We start from the raw sequence: 19073 nt of genomic DNA, 5'->3' as shown, positions 1-19073 counted from the left end.
TTAAGACTAGTGCAGAACCTAACCCTAAGGAGGTTTCGAGTATAAGACCTCTTGATCCTCTTTTAGTCCAGGAGCCCCCCCCCCCCCTCCCCACTCTCTACCAAAAAAACCAATCCATTAAAACTTGAAATGTAGAAATGACAAAGTCATTTATGTGTCTAGTCACTTTCTCCCCAAAACTTCGTGTCATCTCTATTACCTTTTCCATTTTGTTACGTGCATAATGAGGTTCGATCTAGTGTATGACCGTTCAAGTAAAGTCTAAGTGTAGGATACTTCACCGAAAAAAAAAATCTAGTGTAGGATAGGTTAAAATGTTTAATTAACATGTTCCATCAATATGGAGTTTTTGATGTATTGATTATGTAACTACCATTTAGCTTGATTTATTATTTATAGACAATGATAGAGTAGGCAGAAAAAGGGCAAGGAGTTGGGGTTGGCGTGGGTGGGGAATCTATCTCCTCTTCAATTGTTCAAATAGTCAAATCTTCACAGTTCACACTCGTTCTCGCAGTCCTAAAGTAACTGAGAGTCATCTCTCTGTCTCAGTTAGTCAAATCTTTCCTATTTTTTTTTCTGGATGAAATCACTGTGTGAAGTGTCACCGGGCTTCGTCTCTTGCCCAAGCACATGTATCTGTAGAAGGCCATCAAAAGGAGCAAGCACAGAATAGGAGAGTTGGGAGTGCTTAAGGGGTGTTTGAGGGGGAGCAGGTAGCAGGTGCTGATATTCAAAGCTAACGATGCTCAAGTACCGCATCTTGCTGTTGCTGCTTCTGCAGCTCACCCTGTTCCTAGCTCTGTGTCCTTCTTCTTCTCCTAGGCCCGGTGAGTTACCACTTCCCTCTTTCTCGCTCCTTTTCAACTCCTGGTTCTCTCCCCCCCACACCCCCCCCCCTTTTTTTTTTTTTAACAATTTGTAAGCATTCATTAATTCAACTCAACTAAACTCAAATTAGCCTATCCCAACTCAATGGGGTGGGCGTTAAGCATTCATTAATGAGATAAGGTTTTGTTGCTGCAACGATCTGAACCTAAGGAGCATTCTTGAACGAATGTTCTGCAGATTTTGATGGATTTTATGCTCTCAACGGCCAATTTTAATAGTGCATTGCTGTTCTCTTTCCCTTCTGAGATTGAATTCTGATCTGAAAAAATAATGCCCATCAGCTGCGAGAGAAGAATTGGTTGGGGGGGGGGGACTGAAACTCTGTTTGAAGTGTACTTGCACTTATGCATTATAGCCTTTGTTTTATTTAGCTTTTACGCGGATATTCGTTTACGTATTGGAAAAAAGGAAAACCCGTACGGGGATATATTGAGGCATGGTGGGATATAGAAATTGATACAAGTAACGCTAATTTTTTTTTATTTTAACGAATTTCTTAGAAACCAGGCATCTTGTGTATGTTATCTAATCGAGAGTGTTGAACTTAGCGAACCATTTCACTGAACTTCTCTGTGCCCATTTGCAATTTCGGTTATCAGTGAAGTGGTCACAGACTCACAGGTCCCTCTCACATTTGAGGACGAATATGTAGCATGACAGGAACTGTAAGTTATTATTTTTATTTTAATGACCATTTTCATTGTACTAATTGGACCCTCTTTGTCAATGACAGCAACTACTGTGAGTTACATAACAAGCAGGGGATGTTGCTGTATAAGTTGTGGAGTTGACGAATCATATGCTTAGTTGCTCAGGCAGTTCACAATTAGTTAGTTTTATTGTGTGGGTGTTTAGTTTGTTCTTAGCCAGCAGGGTTGCTGATGGACCAACTAGGTTATAGTAGTTCCACTACCATTACATGGGAGTTGTGCTGGAGCTTAGCTCCTTATTATCATGCATTTATTTCTTTGTTCTTTGGCTTGATGTATGCTTGTGAAATGGGGTTTTCTTTTGTGCAGAGCCAATTGCTATGCGCATAAGTTGTGGATCTCGTGTCAACGTCCATACACCGCCAACCAATACCCTCTGGTACAAGGATTTCGCTTATACAGGAGGGAGGCCAGCAAATGCATCAACAAGAAGTCGCATAGCTCCTCCACTCCCAACACTTCGCTATTTCCCTCTCTCTGATGGCCCAGAAAATTGCTATAATATCAATAGAGTACCTAATGGACACTACTCAGTGAGAATATTCTTTGCATTAGTTGACGATCCTAATTTTCAGAATGAACCTCTATTTGATGTTTCAGTTGAAGGAACTCAGATCTATTCTTTACCATCGGGCTGGAGCACCGAAAATGAGGAATCATTTGCAGAGGCCCTTGTATTTGTTTCAGATGGTTCTGTATCCACTTGCTTCCATAGCACCGGCCATGGAGATCCAGCTATACTTTCAATAGAAATTCTTCAAGTGGATGACAAAGCATATTATTTTGGTCCCCAGTGGGGTGAGGGCTTAATCCTTAGAACGGCCAAGAGACTAAGCGGTGGTGGTGGGAAGCCTGAGTATGATGAAGACTACAGTGGGGATCACTGGGGTGGGGATAGATTCTGGGGTCCAGTTAATACTTTTGGGCAAGATTCTGATCAGGCTATATCCACTGAGAAAAGCATCAAGCAAGCTTCACTTTCACCAAACTATTACCCTGAGAAGCTTTATCGGACAGCACTTGTTAGTACTGATAGTCAGACAAATTTATCATATAGTATGGATGTGGATCCTACAAGAAACTATTCAATTTGGTTGCACTTTGCAGAAATTGATCCTAGGATAAAAGGAGTAGGTCAAAGGGTTTTTGATATCCTGATAAATGGTGATATTGCATTCAAGGATGTTGATATTATACAGTTGAGTGGGGACAGTTATACGGCTCTGGTTCTGAACAAGACTATTGCTGTTAGTGGGAGGACTTTGACAATAACCTTACACCCTACAAAAGGAACGAATGCCATCATCAATGCCATTGAGGTTTTCGAGGTTATTCCTGCAGAATCCAAGACCTTGGCACAAGAAGGTAACCATGCTGATTACTTTAACTATAATTCTTTGATTCTGTGTAGAAGTTTTAGCCTGCGCAAGTAAATGAAATTAGAATGAGATTGCTGGATTTTAACACAAGCCAAATGTTTTTTTTTTGTTGTATTGGAGATACCTCCCAAACTTAGTGGTTGTCTCACATAATCATGGGATTTACATTCACATTCTTCCCTTTGTTTGTATCATAGTTATCAAGGCATCCAGGCTCCTTGGTCTCCTAGGCGGGCGCTTTGCCGCCTTGTTGGTGTCGCCTTATTTTTGAACCCTCTTGAACGTCTTGGTCGCCTTGCCTCCTTGATAACTATGGTTTGTATAGCAGTTTCCCAAAGTATGGGAACTTTTTCTGTAATCACTTGTATTAAGCTACAGAACAAAAGTAATGGTGACCTAAAATTTCACCAATTTGTCTTTAATCTGTTACCATATTTACATGTTGCACTTCGTTGGTAACACTTAGGCCTATCTAAACTTTATCCTAACTATTTGGGGTTAGCTGCAAGATTTTCTGTTCCCTCCTTCCATTTAAGGCTGTCTTTGAGGAGAGCTTTCCCTGCTGAGCTGCTCATAAAACTAGTACTGAGTTCAGGTTTAGTTCGTTGAATCTTGGGAGTTAGAGCTTTACTTGGGCGTGTTGGTCTGTTTGAGTTGAATTGAACTTTATTTCCAAAGTCTCATGTTCACATTGTTGTTGTCACAACGCTGACCAGAAAACAGGTTTTTTTTTGGTTTGGGGGGGGGGGGGGGGGGGGGGGAGGAGATCTCTATGGATAAGTAAAATAAAAAACTATAGTTTGAAAAAAATAGAAAAATAGAAACTATTGGAAAGAATTGAGTGGGAAAATATTCACTTTAGGTTGTGACTTGTAAGCCATTGGACCTGGTTTTTGTTGAGTATACACAACTTTCATCATCTAAATATTAACCTCAAAGGTGCTAAGGACAGTATATCTGATGAGGGCTTCTGTATTGTCTTTGATGTCAAGGTATAAACCTCTGTGTTCAGATATGTCTAGACTTGGCTTGAGATCAATAACTTGCCCGTCTCCCCTTTTCTCTTTCTTTCTTTCTGTTCCTCAATAACTTTTTTAGAGTTTTTATTTGTTAAATAAAAGTAACTATTTCAAGACTCCAATAAAACTAAGAGAACTTCACAATTTAAATTCTTTTATTCTGCATTCCTTCTATTTTTCCACTTTCCATTATATTTTATCATTTCTTGTTTCCTTCATCCCCTTTTTCCAATAATTTGTTGCTTGAGATGGTAAGTGTGAGATTCAGACCCCTAAAAGAAATTCCAGGATGTGCATTCTATATGTCCTTTGAAGCTCAGTTGTTTTCATCCGCCTGTTTCATCTCTTTTCGTGGGTAACGTAGATCTTACAATGTTCTGTGCCCTTAACAATCTACTTCTCATGAAAGGAAGTAAATTCAATGGGATATAATCATTTTATTACTACAACAACCCAGCCTTATCCCAACTAAATGGGGTCCGCTACATGGATCCTTGCCCTCCAATCAGCTCTATTCGAGGTCATACTTGATACAAGACCTAAACTATGCATGACTTTTCTCACCACTTCTCCTAAGGTCATTTTAGGTCTGCCCCTGGCTCTTTTAGTTCCTTCAATCTGAATCAAATCACTCCTCTGTACTGGAGCATCCAAAAGCCTTCGTTGAACCTGGCCATGCCACCTCAAACGACTTTCTTGTAACTTATCATATATCGGAGCTACTCCCAGACCAGCTCTAATATGATCATTCCTTACTTTATCCTTCCTAGTTTTGCCACTCATCAATCTTAACATTCTTCTACATTGAGTTTTTCTATATGATGCTTCTTAACTGCCCAACATTCCGGACCATACATCATAGACGATCATATGACTGTCCTATAACATTTTCCTTTTAAGTTTTAAAAATTGATTTATCTCTCTCACACCAGACCAAACATCGCATTTGCAGTAAGTTTGGTCAGTCAGTTCATGCATGATCTCTGCTCCACTCCTATGGCTGTTGTACTTCCTATTCTCCAATTACTTGAAGTCAGCTCCAGGAAAAGGGATTCTCTTGTCTCCGCATGATCATCTTCGTATTTAGGCTTACACTGATGCTGATTGGAGTGGTAATCCTGACCAGAAATCTACTTCAGGTTATTGTACGTTTGTCGGAGGTAATCTTGTCACGTGGCGTAGTAAAAAACAGAATGTTGTGGCAAGGTCTAGTGCTGAAGCATAATTCTGTGCTATGGCCCAAGGCATCTGTGAGTTATTATGGCTTCAAAGTGTACTCCAAGATCTTAGTGGTTCTGCTCATCATCCAATGATGTTGTACTGTGACAACAAAGCAGCAATCAGCATTGCCCACAATCCAGTGCAACATGACCGTACCAAGCATGTGGAGATTGATAGACACTTCATCATGGAGAAGTTAGAGAGTGGGCAGATTTGTATACCTTTTGTGCAGTCCGGTGATCAGCTTGTTGATTTCTTCACTAAAGGGCTAAGTGGATAGTTGTTTCATCCTAGTTTAGTCAAGTTGGGCATGTGCGATATCTATGCACCAACTTGAGGGGGAGTGTTGAGTTATGTAACCGGATAAGGGTATTTTGGGTATTTTTTTATTTTTTCCCCATAGCTAGTAGAGTCAGCTATGTAGGGATTTATTTGTAATTCTGCCACTCCTTGAAAGTTATAAATAAAGATGCTTGGTGATCACGTTGATCATTCAAGCCATTCACTCAAAGTTGTTTTGTTAACACTAAGGAATGATCAAATTAGAGCTGATTTGGGTTTATCTTTGATACAAGATAAAGTACGAGAAAGTCGTTTGAGGTGGCATGGTCATGTTCAACGAAGTACTTTAGATGCTCCAGTACGGAGGAGTGATTTGATTAAGATTGAAGGAGCTAAAAGAGCCAAAATCAAACCTAAATGACTCTAGGAGAAGCGGTGAGGAAAGACATGCATAACTTAAGCCTTGTATCAAGTATGACCTTGAATAGAGCTGATTGGAGGGTGAGGGTCCATGTAGCCGACCCCATTTAGTTGGGATAAGGCTGAGTTGTTGTTGTATCAAAAAAGGGGGTGGGGAAGGAAGTCGTCTTCTACCTCCCGACTTCGATAATCAGCGGAAAGGGTTCTCTTGCAGGTGGGAGAACTCTCTCAATAGTGTCCCATTCGACCCAGGGTTTTAGCATTGGCTTCACAACCTTTAACACTGTCGAATCCTCCTAAGCATAGGCTCAAGAGGCAATTAACCAGCTGGAAAAGGGTTTGTGAAACAAGAATCTGGCAATAAGGAGGGGAATCACAGATGCGTTCTCATTGTGTCTCACAACAAGGGATTGTTTTGGGTGTGGGGTTCTAGGGCTTGAGTTGCCCTAGGAAGGAGATATAACCCCTAAATTTTTTGGGTCAATCTGAGTTATAAAAGTAGAGTTCCGGTTAAATCTTCTCAGGTCGGCAGTTTCATTAACAAGGAAAAGAAACAGTGACGGGTGTAGAAGAAGGAACAGGGAAGCAGGGAAAAGGAAAAGTAAGAAAGAAAAGAAAAGAAGAGTAGAAGTGGAGGGGAACTAAGGAAGACATACCCGTTATCATTGTAAGCAAACCCAACTGTTCTTTGTTCAATTCCATTCACTGACTTCCATTTATGGGATTACATGGTATAAATAAAAGAGAAATCCAACTTAGTAAAGAAATCTACTCGACTAAGAAGTTAAAACAAAATAGGAAACTTGAAACATTTACTACGTATAGCTAAGTCCTACCAAAAGAGAATGCAATTACAATGATATTCCCAAGTAGCTAATAAACCCCTACCAACCCTTGTTGGTCCAAAAACTTGGGTTGGACCAGTTCCTTTAGGTTGGGTTTCCAAACCCGATCCTATCGGTCCAACGATGCTAATGTTACTGCATCACTGTGCTACAAATGAAAAGCTTACAAAGTGTGGCAATAATAGAATCTGTTGAAGTACTGTTCATGTGACACTGTTCACGTGAACAGTGATTTGGTTGATATGTGTATCTTCTATTTTCCTAGTCCTAGTTGGAGTCCTAGTTTCTAATTATGTCAAGTCCTAATTCTACTGTGAGTTGTTAGTCTTAGTTTCAGTTTGAGTTATTAGTTCTAGTTCTTTTCCTATTGTAACTTGGAATCCTATCATGATTAGGAATTCCTAATCTGATTAGGAGTTCCCCTTTCTATTGTAATTTGAGATTATAAATACAAGCATAATGAGGGAGACTGATAAGTTTAACAGTTCTCTCCTCTTCCTCATCTTTTCTTCTCTCTAAAGTTATTGGTTACAGGTCCTAGGTTTTCTATAGAATCTCTTGTTAATATTCCCACATTCCACCCCCCCCCCCCCAAAACAACGTGTAATTTATCTTCTTCAAGGACAAAAAACTTTGCATTTTCTTTCCATACAGCAGAATTTACAGCTGTCATCCATCCTGTATTTAGATTTGATGGGTGTGTGCTATGAGCCATTTGGCAAACAAAGCAATATCCCGCTATCTAAGGCTTACCCAGTCTTAAGCACCTATCTCTTTTGGTAAGCAACATGGTTGTCCACCTTCTTAAAGGATAAGAGCTTGACAATTTCACCAGACAACAGAGTTAGGCAGTGTTGTACATACTATAATAGATTTAATCAGTGCATTCCACAAGCTACCTGACTTTTGGGGATCTTGAACCATTTGGTCAACAATGCTGTATTCCTCTCTCTCTTAATGTAACCTAGTCTCAGAGCCTCTTTAGGTATGCACATAGATTGCAATAAATTAGATGACCTGTCTTTCAATAACAGGGTTCCCAAAAGAAATTCATCCGAAGTCATCCCAAAATCTCAATAACTCTAATCATGGTCCTGATTCACTGGTTATATAGATGGGGATTCTAAGAGGATTTTGCTAGAGTTATCCAAGCTGAGAGTAAAATGTACAAGTTTTTATCCAAGCAACCAATTGTTTTGAGAAATTCCCAATGACTGAATACCAAAATCCAGAGGTTCTAGGGTCATTCTAAGAGGAGGACCCTAAAAAGTTGGGTGGCCACCTCAAACTTAAGACCAAACAAAGATGCAAGGCCAAGACTGATTCCTCATCAAAGTTAGTCCAGCTTCCTGTAAGCTTGAAATCCTCTAAACCAGCTTTAGTATGGCCTTCAAGTTAACAATGTGTAGCTCATAAATAGTATGGTAGATAATGCAAATCAGAGATATGATACCCTTACAGCCTTACCTTGTCTGTCCCAATGACATAATCCCAATCAGATCTGCTCCTTCTACCCCAAGATGGATTGATATGGTTGCCCTAGAAAATGCTCTTCCTAGATCTACAGTAACCCTGGGGTCATGGATTAATTAATCAAGATACTAAAATAAACAGAGGAAGCACAAATGTGGATTGTGAAACTAATTTGAAAATATGACATATCTTAGATGTCAAAAAGAACGGAAAAATGAATTGGATTTCCATTTCTGTAATTGTGTTCTAGATTATTGAAACATAGTCACCCTGTATCCTGCTTCCATTTCTGTATAATTGTACCAATATCCATGTCCAGCCCGTCTGCTCTAAGGCGCCAGGCGGGGCTAGTGTTTCAGGTCAGGTAGCCAGATCAGCCTAATGTTCCTTATGGTAGCTTGATCCAGGCTGGCAAATTGCCAGCCCTAATGCTCATGTCTAGGACTGTATATTGATGAAAGATGTAGAATGTATATTTGAAAGAATGCTAGTTTGAAACATCTGTCAGGATCTTTTACACAATCTCAAAAACAATGAGGGTTCTAAAATTAGTAATGAAACTTCTTTTACCTTTTTCGTAAATTTTGTATTCTCAAATATTCATAAATGCTCGCTTGTTTGATACGAACCCAGTGAAGATTATATCCAAACCTAGTGTTTGCCTTGGGATGGTATGACATAGGGCTATATGTTGCTGATAGAAGATATTGAATATGTAAGAAATACAGCAGGGTTTATGAGAATTATGCAGTTCATCTTTGGTGCTACTGTTGGTGATTCTTAAATTTTCTGAATGAGACACACCTGTTCTAGGTTTTTATCACATAATATTGTAACGATCACATTTTTTAGTTTCTTGTGTTGATCTAGGCATTTCTTAGGAACTTCCTTGATAGTACAGGGCAAGAACCAAATGCTATGTACACTTGTGCATACTATTTCCTTTTTGAGCTTTGGTTTGCATTTTGAAGATAAACTTTGTTTTAATGGATTATTACTAATTTGATCTTTTCAGTCTCTTTCAATAGTTATGGCTTTGCAGGCATTGAAGAATGCCTTGGGGCTTCCTCTTCGTCTGGGCTGGAATGGTGATCCGTGTGTTCCCCAACAACATCCGTGGAGTGGAGTTGACTGCCAATTTGATGGGAAAAGCAGCAAATGGGCCATCGATGGACTGTGTGTACTTAATCTTTAGAATGTTTAATATTTTTTCCCTTTAATTGGAAACTTAGGCTGTGTATGGATGTCAAGAAATGGATAGAAAAGAAAAGAAAAAACAAATTCTTTTGTTTGGTTGTCAAACGAAAAGAAAAGAATAGTTTTCTTTTTATATAATCGTAATACAGTGTTTAATTTACTTCAATAATTATTACAATCAACAAATAAAACCCCCATTAAAACTTGAAAAACAGAAGTCAGGAAACCATTTATGTGTTTAATCAATATTCTTCTTATCATAACCACCAGTGTGCCTCTTGAGGTCTTCAATCTCATCATCAATGGTTTAGCCATTGTCGTTGTCTTTATCCTTGCCCACAACACTCTTTTATCTTTTGCCCCGTCTCCTTGGCTTCTCCCCATGTATCCTGCACCGTCTTTTCTTTTCGTGCATTCCAAACACAGCCTTAGTTGTGAGGTTAGTTTCCTCCAGAAATAGTTGATGTTTCACTTCATGATTGAACCAATCAATACATTAGGACAGATTGGTGTGCTTATTTATTTATGTGGCATTCAGACATTTCTTGGTTTTCACTTGTGAGCCATTTTTCTTTGCACTCTCCCCCCTAAAAAGGCTTTTTTCATGCAAGAGACAAAATTTCAGTGCCCATGTCTCACTAACAACTTATTTTTGCTTTACATGTGCAGTGGCCTTGACAACCAAGGTTTGAGGGGCTTCTTTCCGAATGACATGTCCCAGCTGCATCATCTACAAAGAATGTATGTCCTTACAGTAGCTCTCCTTTGTTTATATGTTCTGGAAAGGATGATTGCATTTTTAATTCTGATTAGGATTTATATCAAGTAAATGATTTGCTGGTAACTTTTGTATTTTAAATTATTCTATCTAAATTAGAACACTATTTTCAGAAATGTGAACTTATCAAGTCACTTGCAAAAGACATGCCTGTAAATGTGTTTTACAAAGTTCTACTTATCATAAATCTATTTGCAACTTCTATTATGTTTCCTAACTCAATTTGTGTTATGGGCTCAAACCTGTTTTTCAACCTCTATCCTGCTAACCACTAAGCTCTTGCCACACATAGACTTATGGACAGCTCATTTATAATGGGCTGTGCTTCTTGACATGTCAGAATTTCATTCTTGTGGAGGAGTAATGTGTTTGGCACTGACGTAAATTATGTTCAAAGTTACATTGGAAATTGTTGATCTGAAAGGAAAGCGTATCATTTCTTTGCAAAATCAGTTTACATTGCTGTTCTACTGGCTGCTTACTAGTAGGAAAAATGAAACCCTAATGAGTTTTTACTCTCTGTAGATGGCCTATATCATCTTCACCGTCTGATATATATATATATATATATATGAATAGAATGTGTATAATTTATTTATTTATTTGGGCCATTCTGTAGAAACTTGAGTGGAAACAGCATTCGTGGGGCCATTCCATCCTCGCTTGGAACAATAACTGGCTTGGAAATACTGTAAGTATGGCCGGTATTTGGCTTACCTAGTTTAAACTTTTGTATGGGCTATATATTGATCTTTGTTCTGTAAAGAACTGTTTGTTGAATTATTAATTTTCCCTCCGCCAAAGCAGCTCTATGATTATGTAATCAATGTTGAAGTATGCCAAATCTCTCTCTCTCTCTCTCTGTCACCCACCTACACACACGCATACACATTCACTTTCTATGTGGCAATTAGTCTATTTCCTATCACATGCTTTCCTTCGTTATGCCCTAGCAGTGTTAGCATTCTGCTACATATCTGTAGGCTGCAGGTGAGAGCATCTGACTTGACCCAGTGGAATAGACTTGTTCATAGCGCCTAACTTCTCTCAGAAACAACATCTTTTTTAACCTACTCTTTATTATATTGGTAAAACTCTCCTGCTATTCACTCATTTACAATTCTCAAGCTGAAAATCTTGTTTATGACTTGGTGGTATTATTCATTTAATTGCCTGCAAACTTGATGCAATGCACCATTCTCTAAAATAAAGAAGGGAAAAGGAAAGGGGGTGGGGGGGAGCCAATTGCTTTATTCCCTTGGCAAAGATCAGGTAATCCCTGGATGTTCTGTGAGAGGCAGAAAACTCCAGACTTTTGCATCATTTTCAATGATATGAAATAGATCACTTCCATACTCATAACTTATGGAGGACCATCAGTCTCATGGTTACAAGTTTTCTGATTGGACACCTAACTGCTGGGATGAGTGTTTCAACTTGGCTGTCATGATAAACATATGATATGACCATTTTATGCTTCAAGATAATATCACGAAGGACAGGGTCCTGGGTTGAATGGTTGATAGAACAAGTTGATAGAAAAAGTGCAGACCAAATGATTTTCACAAGTTTTCTGGGTAGGGAGAAGTTGTTCAACCATTTTGTGGTTGGGTCATGGATGACAGTTTGACCACTGCATCGGCCTCTTCTGGTCCTATATTGTTACAGTCAATGAACAACAGGAATGCTGGAACATTTAGAGCCTGCAAAATGATCTATTTCATTGTCAAAGAGGATGCAAGTCGATGTGAATGTTACTGATTGAGACTCTTTCTTCCTAATTTTTGGCTGCTACAATTGCAGGTAGATCCAGCCTGAACCCACCTTACCAACAGAATACGTACAGTGGAATTCCTGAGAGATGTGGCGTGGCTGACTCTTAACATTTTTTATCACGATATCAGGGATATTTGGGTTTCCAAATGCAAATGATTATCGTAACAGAGTAAAGGAAAGTCAACCGAGTGAAGCATGACATGCTAAATCCATTAACCTGAGCCTTGGGCCAAATTTGCTATTTCCATATCCTGCGTCATCCATTTTTTAAAAACATAGCACTTTAAGATATGAATAGAAGTTGGAAACAAGGGGGGGGGGGGAGAAAAAGGACCAATCCACGGTAAGTGCATTACTAAATTCAATGGGGAATTCTGCAGAAAAATGTATCTAGTAAAGAAATTTTGTCTTCAATACTGGTTCTTGTTTGGGGTACGATGATGTCTTGTATTCTGTTGCTTGCATAAGTATGCTGCTTTTGAAGGGTCATTAAGATGCCCGGAGGAATCGGCCCACCTTGTGTGTTAATCTACATTATTGGCAGGGCCTTGACGAACTAGTGGGTCCATACGCGCACACGCACGTGAGGGGTTATTCTAGGTGGCAGTCCCTGAGAAATTTTTTTGGGGGGATATATGGGTGTTTCGTTAAAATTCCTGTATTCGCTATAAATTTGTCGAGAGGGTTCTTTCTCTGTAATCAATCTGAGAGAGGTGTGAGGACGAGCGGCTGTAACTCTATTCTCTATTGATAGTGAAGAAAATCTCATCTCACCGTGGACGCAGGCAATCTTGCCGAACCACGTAAATTTGTGTGATTGTTTGTTTACGATTTCCATTCTTTTCTGCATCGTTATAGGTTTCATTTTCTACAGTTCTATTATCTTTTGGCAGCTCTTTATTTTTTAAGTGACATATATTCCCACTTGGTGATTCCTCTTTTAATTTGTTTTCTTACTGTAGTTTGATAGTGTTTAATTACATATGATTGTTCTGCAGAGACCTTTCCTACAACTTTTTCAACGGTTCGATCCCTGAAAGTCTTGGGAGTTTAACATCATTACAGATATTGTAAGGGTGTTTTTAAATGATCTACCTGAGTGGGAGTGTAGAAGGAAATACTAAAAAGAAAAGCTAATTTGATTCATGGTGATGCAGAAATCTTAATAGCAACAAGTTATCTGGAAGAGTTCCCGCTGCGCTTGGAGGAAAGCTTCTTCACAGAGTTAGCTTCAAGTATGCCATCATTTTATGTAGCTGATTCTTAAGGACAGCATAGCAGGCTAAGAAACGTGGCTTTTATAATGATTGATGAACTATAAATAAATAGGAAAGAAATTATTACTTAAAGTGTCAGTGAAGATATTAACTGGGGCAACTTGCAGTTTTACGAAAAATGCAGGTCTCTGTGGTATACCTGGACTACCAACATGCGGGCCTCACCTGTCTATTGGAGCAAAGATAGGCATAGCAGTAGGAGTACTTGTGGTATTTCTTCTCATAGTTGTCAGCTTAATTATCTGCTTGAAAAGAAGGCAAAATATTCTTCGATCACAATCAATTTCTGGTAAGGAAACAAGTTGATATGTTAGCTTATTCACACTCACATGCACATGAGCCTGCACTTGCGTGGACTTTTTTCTTTCACAGGGACTTGATTGTCTACCATTTTTTCATTGTTTTCATTTGACAGCAAGAGAAGCTCCCTATGCGAAAGCAAGGACCCATTTTGTGCGTGATGTGCAAATGACTAGGCATGTTTTTGATCTCTCAAGGACTGCCACTGAGCATGGGCCTAACTTGCTCTCTTGATTGACCAAGCATTACTCTAGATCCTCCCAAGTCAATTTTGCTTGCTTCTGAGGACTCATGTGTTGCTCTTGGAATCCTAGGTTCACCAGCCAGGTGGTTCTGTATGTTGTAGATTGTGATGTATATTTTGCTCATTCTTTTGTGTTTTCAGTTATCTGCCAAGAAATGCAGCTTAGAATCCTTAGACTAGAAGTCTTTCCTTATAGATGGCAGATGTCGATTCAAATTACAGTCTTCATTCTTCATGGCTGATACAGTTCCTGGTGTGGGAATATACCTTGGATGCACATGTCCTTGCATAACTATCAGATATTGTAAACTAAGAGAACCAAAAAAGTGAAGCATGAAAATCTGCAGATTATCCTTGCCCGTTTGTGTGGGGGAGAGGGAGAGTAGTGAGGGAAATTTGTGGGACTGTGAATCTGTGATTAACAAAAGGGTGCAATCTTTGGTTGGGAGACAATAGATGGTGAGAATTCCCCATGTGGAGAATGGATGATGATACTGCCTCCAGTACACTGTAAAGATTGTAAAACAAATGGACTTCTGAACTTCTTGTCTACACTCTACACTCACTGGCAAAAATGGTATGTAGGTGCAATGTCGTCATACTGTTGAAGGCTCAAAAATCTGGGAAGCTAGAAGGGAAAATTATGGTTATGTTTAGTATGCATGTTGGGAATAGATTTCGAGTGTAGAACAGATTTGAAACCCGATTCTTCTATATTTTCTCTCACCAGAATTCGTTATAGACCCAGAATCTTTCCGACAACGCATGCCAAACACAACCTATAATTCCCATTTTTTGTGTTAGGTCCCACACTGCATGAGGTCCAGACAAAGACCCGCTGACGGTCAAATAAGGACCCACAATGGAACCAGAAAAGAACCCACTGGACCCCACTTATTACTACAGTAGTACAGTACTACTATTATTTCGTCGGTATGAACTATGAAGTCACTTAACTGTTTTTTATCTACCCTTTTAAACTGTTTTAGTGAGAAAATTTACCAAGATGAAATCTTGCAGCTTCTTCCTTGGCTCTCCCTCTCCGGCTCCGGCTTCCCTTCACCCCTCTCTGCCCGCCCTTTGCATCAAGATGGATTTTGAGCTGATTGAAGGAGATGTGGACCCACAATGGAGATTAATTAAACAAATCTAGGAAGTCTCCAAGCAGCAGCTGGACAACAATCCCCATTTCTCTGTTTTCTATGTTCCATGTCCTTGTAATCTTTCTGTTCACTTATTAGCTCGTAATGCTCTGAATTCAAAATCCTCATTGGACCGGTCACTATCGACGTCTATAGTCCAGCAACATTCCAAGAGGCGAGAGAGACTGTGAACGTAGACCTTCTTTCGATGACTTTTCCAAGCCACCTTTACCGTCTCAAAACTTCTTCAAATCAACCTCATTTGCTGACAAACTTTGCCCAATAACCCTGCAGATCATTCCCTTCCAAACCCTTCCATAAAACCTTAGATTTCAGTCCCAATTCCACATCCAAACAATAGCGTCCCATGTTCTGTCCAAGATTGACATAAACCCTTCTCAGAGGACTTCAGTATTTTCTCTTCTTCTGTGTTCCATCTCTCACAGCTGGGGGAAGCTGAACCAGCAAAAGGGGAAGGAGATATAGAGCACACTGGAGAGGAGAGAGGAAGCCGGCGTTGAAGCCAGAGAGAGAGAGGAGGAAGGGGAAAGGGATTTGCTATAGTGGGCTTTTCGAAAGTGCCAGCACTCTCATCTGTTTATCTCTCTCTTTCTTAAGACAAAGGAGCAGAGGTGTCTTTTCATATGGGACGAGAGAAATAAACTCATGGAACTGCTGGCGTACCACATTTTTGGACAAAGATCTTTTTCCTTATAAAAAGTATTCTTTTCTTAACTTACCAAAAACTTTGCAAAGGTAAAACAATCAATAGCGAAGTGAATCGTTTCAGTAGACCTAGTGACGAGAAAGATTACTATTATTATAATAAGAGTGGGATTACGAGGGTCGAACTCTCGATCTTTCTTTTTGTTTTAGATAATAGGACTATTCATTCACGGGCACCCAATGCCAATAGAAAAACAAGATACATAAAAAGATACTGAAAAAAGATAGGTAGCATGACCAATAGAAAGTTTGGGTATACAGAACCCAGACCGACGAAGTGGAAAGCGACCCGGTCTCGCATGCCATAGACTGAGTCATCCAGAGAAAGGGATGGGTGAAAACCATTGCCCCAGAAAAAATGTTATCGACACAGCAACTGATAAGCGCATGCACTTTTGTGTCAATAGAAAAAACCCCATAAGTACTGAAAAATCAGTGCCATCATACCCACGCGAGCCAGCATGCTGCCGCACCGAGAGGAGCTTCGGTGAATGGTGATCGGGCCACAAGATTTGAACAACAAGAGGGGTAACGGAGCCGACCATTTCCATGGCGACACCAACGCCAGAACCTGCATAACCTGCAAAACCAGAACCTAACAAAGAAAAGGAAACAAGAAAAAAGAAACGGGGAGAGGGCGAGGGGGGGGGGGGGCATGGTTGCGGAAAATAGGGGAGGGTGGAGGGACACCGTGCGGATAAAGGGGGAGGGAAGGAAGGTGGAAGGGAAGCCCATGGAGGCCATGGCCGCACAGTGTACCAGAACTTCCCTGTTCTTGAACATGGCCAAGTCAAAAACCTTATTGGAGCCAACAGTGAAGACGAAAGTGAAGATATCGACGCCACCACAAGCGATGTCGTATACCTCCCAGACACGGGCAGTGAGCTGGGTGTCCACAGCCGTACGGTCGGAGAACCAGAGATAGAAGGTGCCATCGCTGCCTGAGATGCCAATGCGCATGAGCACAGCTTTGATCCAGGTCGAAGACCCTTCTCCTCCATAAAGCTTCATCACCGTCGCCTTCTCCTCCATAAAGCTTAGGTCAAAGACCCTACCAGACCAGACGGCGGACCTAAACTCGCAATTGGAGTCGTCGTCGTCATCGTCGTCGACTTCAGCGTCGTCTTCGTTGGTGGTTTCGATGAGCATGGTGGAAAAGAGACACGCACTACGGTGGATAGATAAACACGCACTGAGGCGGACTGAGACACGCACGACGGCGGAAGGACAAAAAAAGAAACAACGCCCAACGACGGACAAGAGAAGAAATGAGAAAAAAAAACACCCTAACTCCTCAGCCAAAACTCTTTTTGATTCAAGTTTATAGAAAAACAAAAAAAAAAAGGATAAGATTGGGCATGCGGTCAAGATACCTAACATGTGCATGTCATCCTCTTTCTTCATTCTTTGAAAAAAACTCTTTTACCCTGTTGTGTACAGCCCTATGATTATTGATGTATAGTTTACCTAAAACTGACAGCATGCCCCAATGCACCATGTGAAAAATTAAGTTTGAACCGTAATTACAGTAACACTATAACAATGACATTTTGGTTTTGGGATCAAATCTTTAAGAAATCATTTTCCATAGCATCTCATAGATTTTTTCTTTCTTTCCTCCTCGACGAAATCATTTGATCCACCGCCAATGGTCAATAATGTAGGGTAGAAGAAATCTTCTATGCCGGTAACATAGGGATTTTTTTTTCTTTTTAAGAGGATAGTAGATAGATAGAGGAATAAAACTTATCGTGGCCAAAGTATGAGTCACACTAAAATACCGTGGGTTAAAGGTGGGTCCGTATCCGTCCTCCTTTAGCCTTAGTCATGACTCATGAGTCACCCACCCAGCCACCCTCCTTCCATTCCTTAACTTATCATCAATGTTGAATCAATATTCATCACAAACTGAAACCAGATAATCCTGGCAAAGGAAAAAAATAAAAAGAAGGGATCCTACAATCCATTTCTCCAAGAACATGGTTTTAGTGCACGGTATCAGAACGAGTATCAGTGATCCGTAAAAGTGATACGATATTGATATTATATCGATCTAGATTGAACAAAAATAATCTTAAATTTCTTTAAAAAATGAATTTTCTGATCATTTTATCTCTTATTCGTATTATGTTACGATATCGGCATGATATCGATATTAACGACTAACAAAATCGATACCTATCGCCTGATACAAACGATATGATAGCGATATTTAAAACCATGCCGAAAAACACAACGAGTTTCAAGACTCAGGAGGGGATCATAAAGGGTGGAGGGCACAAATCGGACTGTTCCCCGGAATTCGACACGGATGAGAGGGTGATCCACGTGGGGCCTACAAAACCTCTCAGCTTAGATCAGCAATGAAAAGCTACGGTTCAGTCGCTACCCGACACCACAACCTCCTCTCCCAAAGAAAAAGAGAAATAAAGCCACGAAAGAGGAGAAACCAGCGGTCCCCCCAACTACCCAAACCCAAAATTCCCACCATTCTTTGTCTGATTTCTCTCAGAGATTCACAAGCACACACCGCCGCACGCCACCCACTAGCAACTCTCTACCGCTTGGGTCTCAAAGAATAATTTCTAGGTCATTCGTAGGAAACATATAATCTTCTTCTTCAGCAATGGAATACTAATTGATGATTTCATCTCTATAATGGGAAACACTTCCCCATTTCACAACAAATTCTTCGATTAATAACTTGAAAACAATAAAATGAAGATATTTTGGGAACATCTACACCAACCAGCATACATAGGTAGCCTCTTGAAAAAATCAAAGGCTCATCATCAGAAATCGTTCTCTTCAATGGAGCACATCGATCGAAGAGAACGTCTGATACAGATTTTTTTTACATACCACGTGTCAATGTATTGGCTATACAATATCAATCTTTGTACGGTAATAATAGGGCTGATGTCATATTAATTATCTTTTCCCCTTCCCTCTCTCACCGTCTCGTGTGGGAATCACTGTGTCAGATACTCCTCATGTCTGTATCCTTTGTGTGTCATATGACGTGATGACTTGTCCTATCAGGAGGCGGTTCTGCTCCTCCAGGCGGCCGATATGGCCCGTGTATCATTTGTTTTCTTCTCTTGTTTCTCTATCTCTCTTCATATTAAGTCTCAATAGTACCTATAGAGGTGGGTCCCGTACCTTTCCAAAGCACACAGATACACTTTTACCATCTCCCAAAAAGGGCGGGGAGACGAGAAATGTGCCGCACAGCCGACGATTACTGGAGCCATCGGTGGGTCCTTCCTTGCCCAATCCCTATCACTCCATAAAAGTCACCAACCCCTTTCCATTTTTCTTTCTGTCTATTCCCTCTCGCGCCCTTGTACGCTCTCCCTTGTTAGTTGTTTCTTCTTCTTCTTAAGGGGGTTA

General features: G+C 40.2%; 1 protein-coding gene across 3 annotated transcripts; it reads left to right on the top strand.

Moving 5' to 3' along the window:
- The first annotated feature begins 655 nt into the window (after positions 1-655).
- On the top strand, positions 656-14068 carry LOC122652398 (receptor-like protein 4). Of its 3 annotated transcripts, none has more exons than XM_043846126.1 (9): positions 656-830; positions 1911-2966; positions 9269-9416; positions 10110-10178; positions 10835-10906; positions 12990-13061; positions 13149-13226; positions 13376-13557; positions 13684-14068. In XM_043846126.1, the coding sequence occupies exons 1-9, from the start codon at positions 746-748 to the stop codon at positions 13800-13802; spliced, it is 1881 nt and encodes a 626-aa protein (XP_043702061.1). In that variant the 5' UTR covers positions 656-745; the 3' UTR covers positions 13803-14068. The 3 variants fall into 3 exon arrangements, with proteins under 3 accessions (XP_043702061.1, XP_043702060.1, XP_043702062.1); XM_043846125.1 differs by having other exon boundaries at positions 10107-10178; XM_043846127.1 differs by lacking the exon at positions 13376-13557 and having other exon boundaries at positions 10107-10178.
- Positions 14069-19073: the final 5005 nt, after the last annotated feature.

This window comes from Telopea speciosissima, chromosome 2 (assembly GCF_018873765.1).
Source record: "Telopea speciosissima isolate NSW1024214 ecotype Mountain lineage chromosome 2, Tspe_v1, whole genome shotgun sequence".
Classification (NCBI taxonomy): domain Eukaryota; kingdom Viridiplantae; phylum Streptophyta; class Magnoliopsida; order Proteales; family Proteaceae; genus Telopea; species Telopea speciosissima.
Note: the sequence above shows the minus strand (reverse complement) of the source record. Positions and strands in the feature narration are given on the sequence as shown.

Coding starts and splice junctions, on each gene's coding strand:
- LOC122652398 (XM_043846125.1), top strand. CDS start 746: ATGCTCAAGTACCGCATCTTGCTGTTGCTGCTTCTGCAGCTCACCCTG. Junction 10,179..10,834: donor CTGCATCATCTACAAAGAAT/GTATGTCCTTAC, acceptor GCCATTCTGTAG/AAACTTGAGTGGAAACAGCA. Junction 13,558..13,683: donor TCGATCACAATCAATTTCTG/GTAAGGAAACAA, acceptor TTCATTTGACAG/CAAGAGAAGCTCCCTATGCG.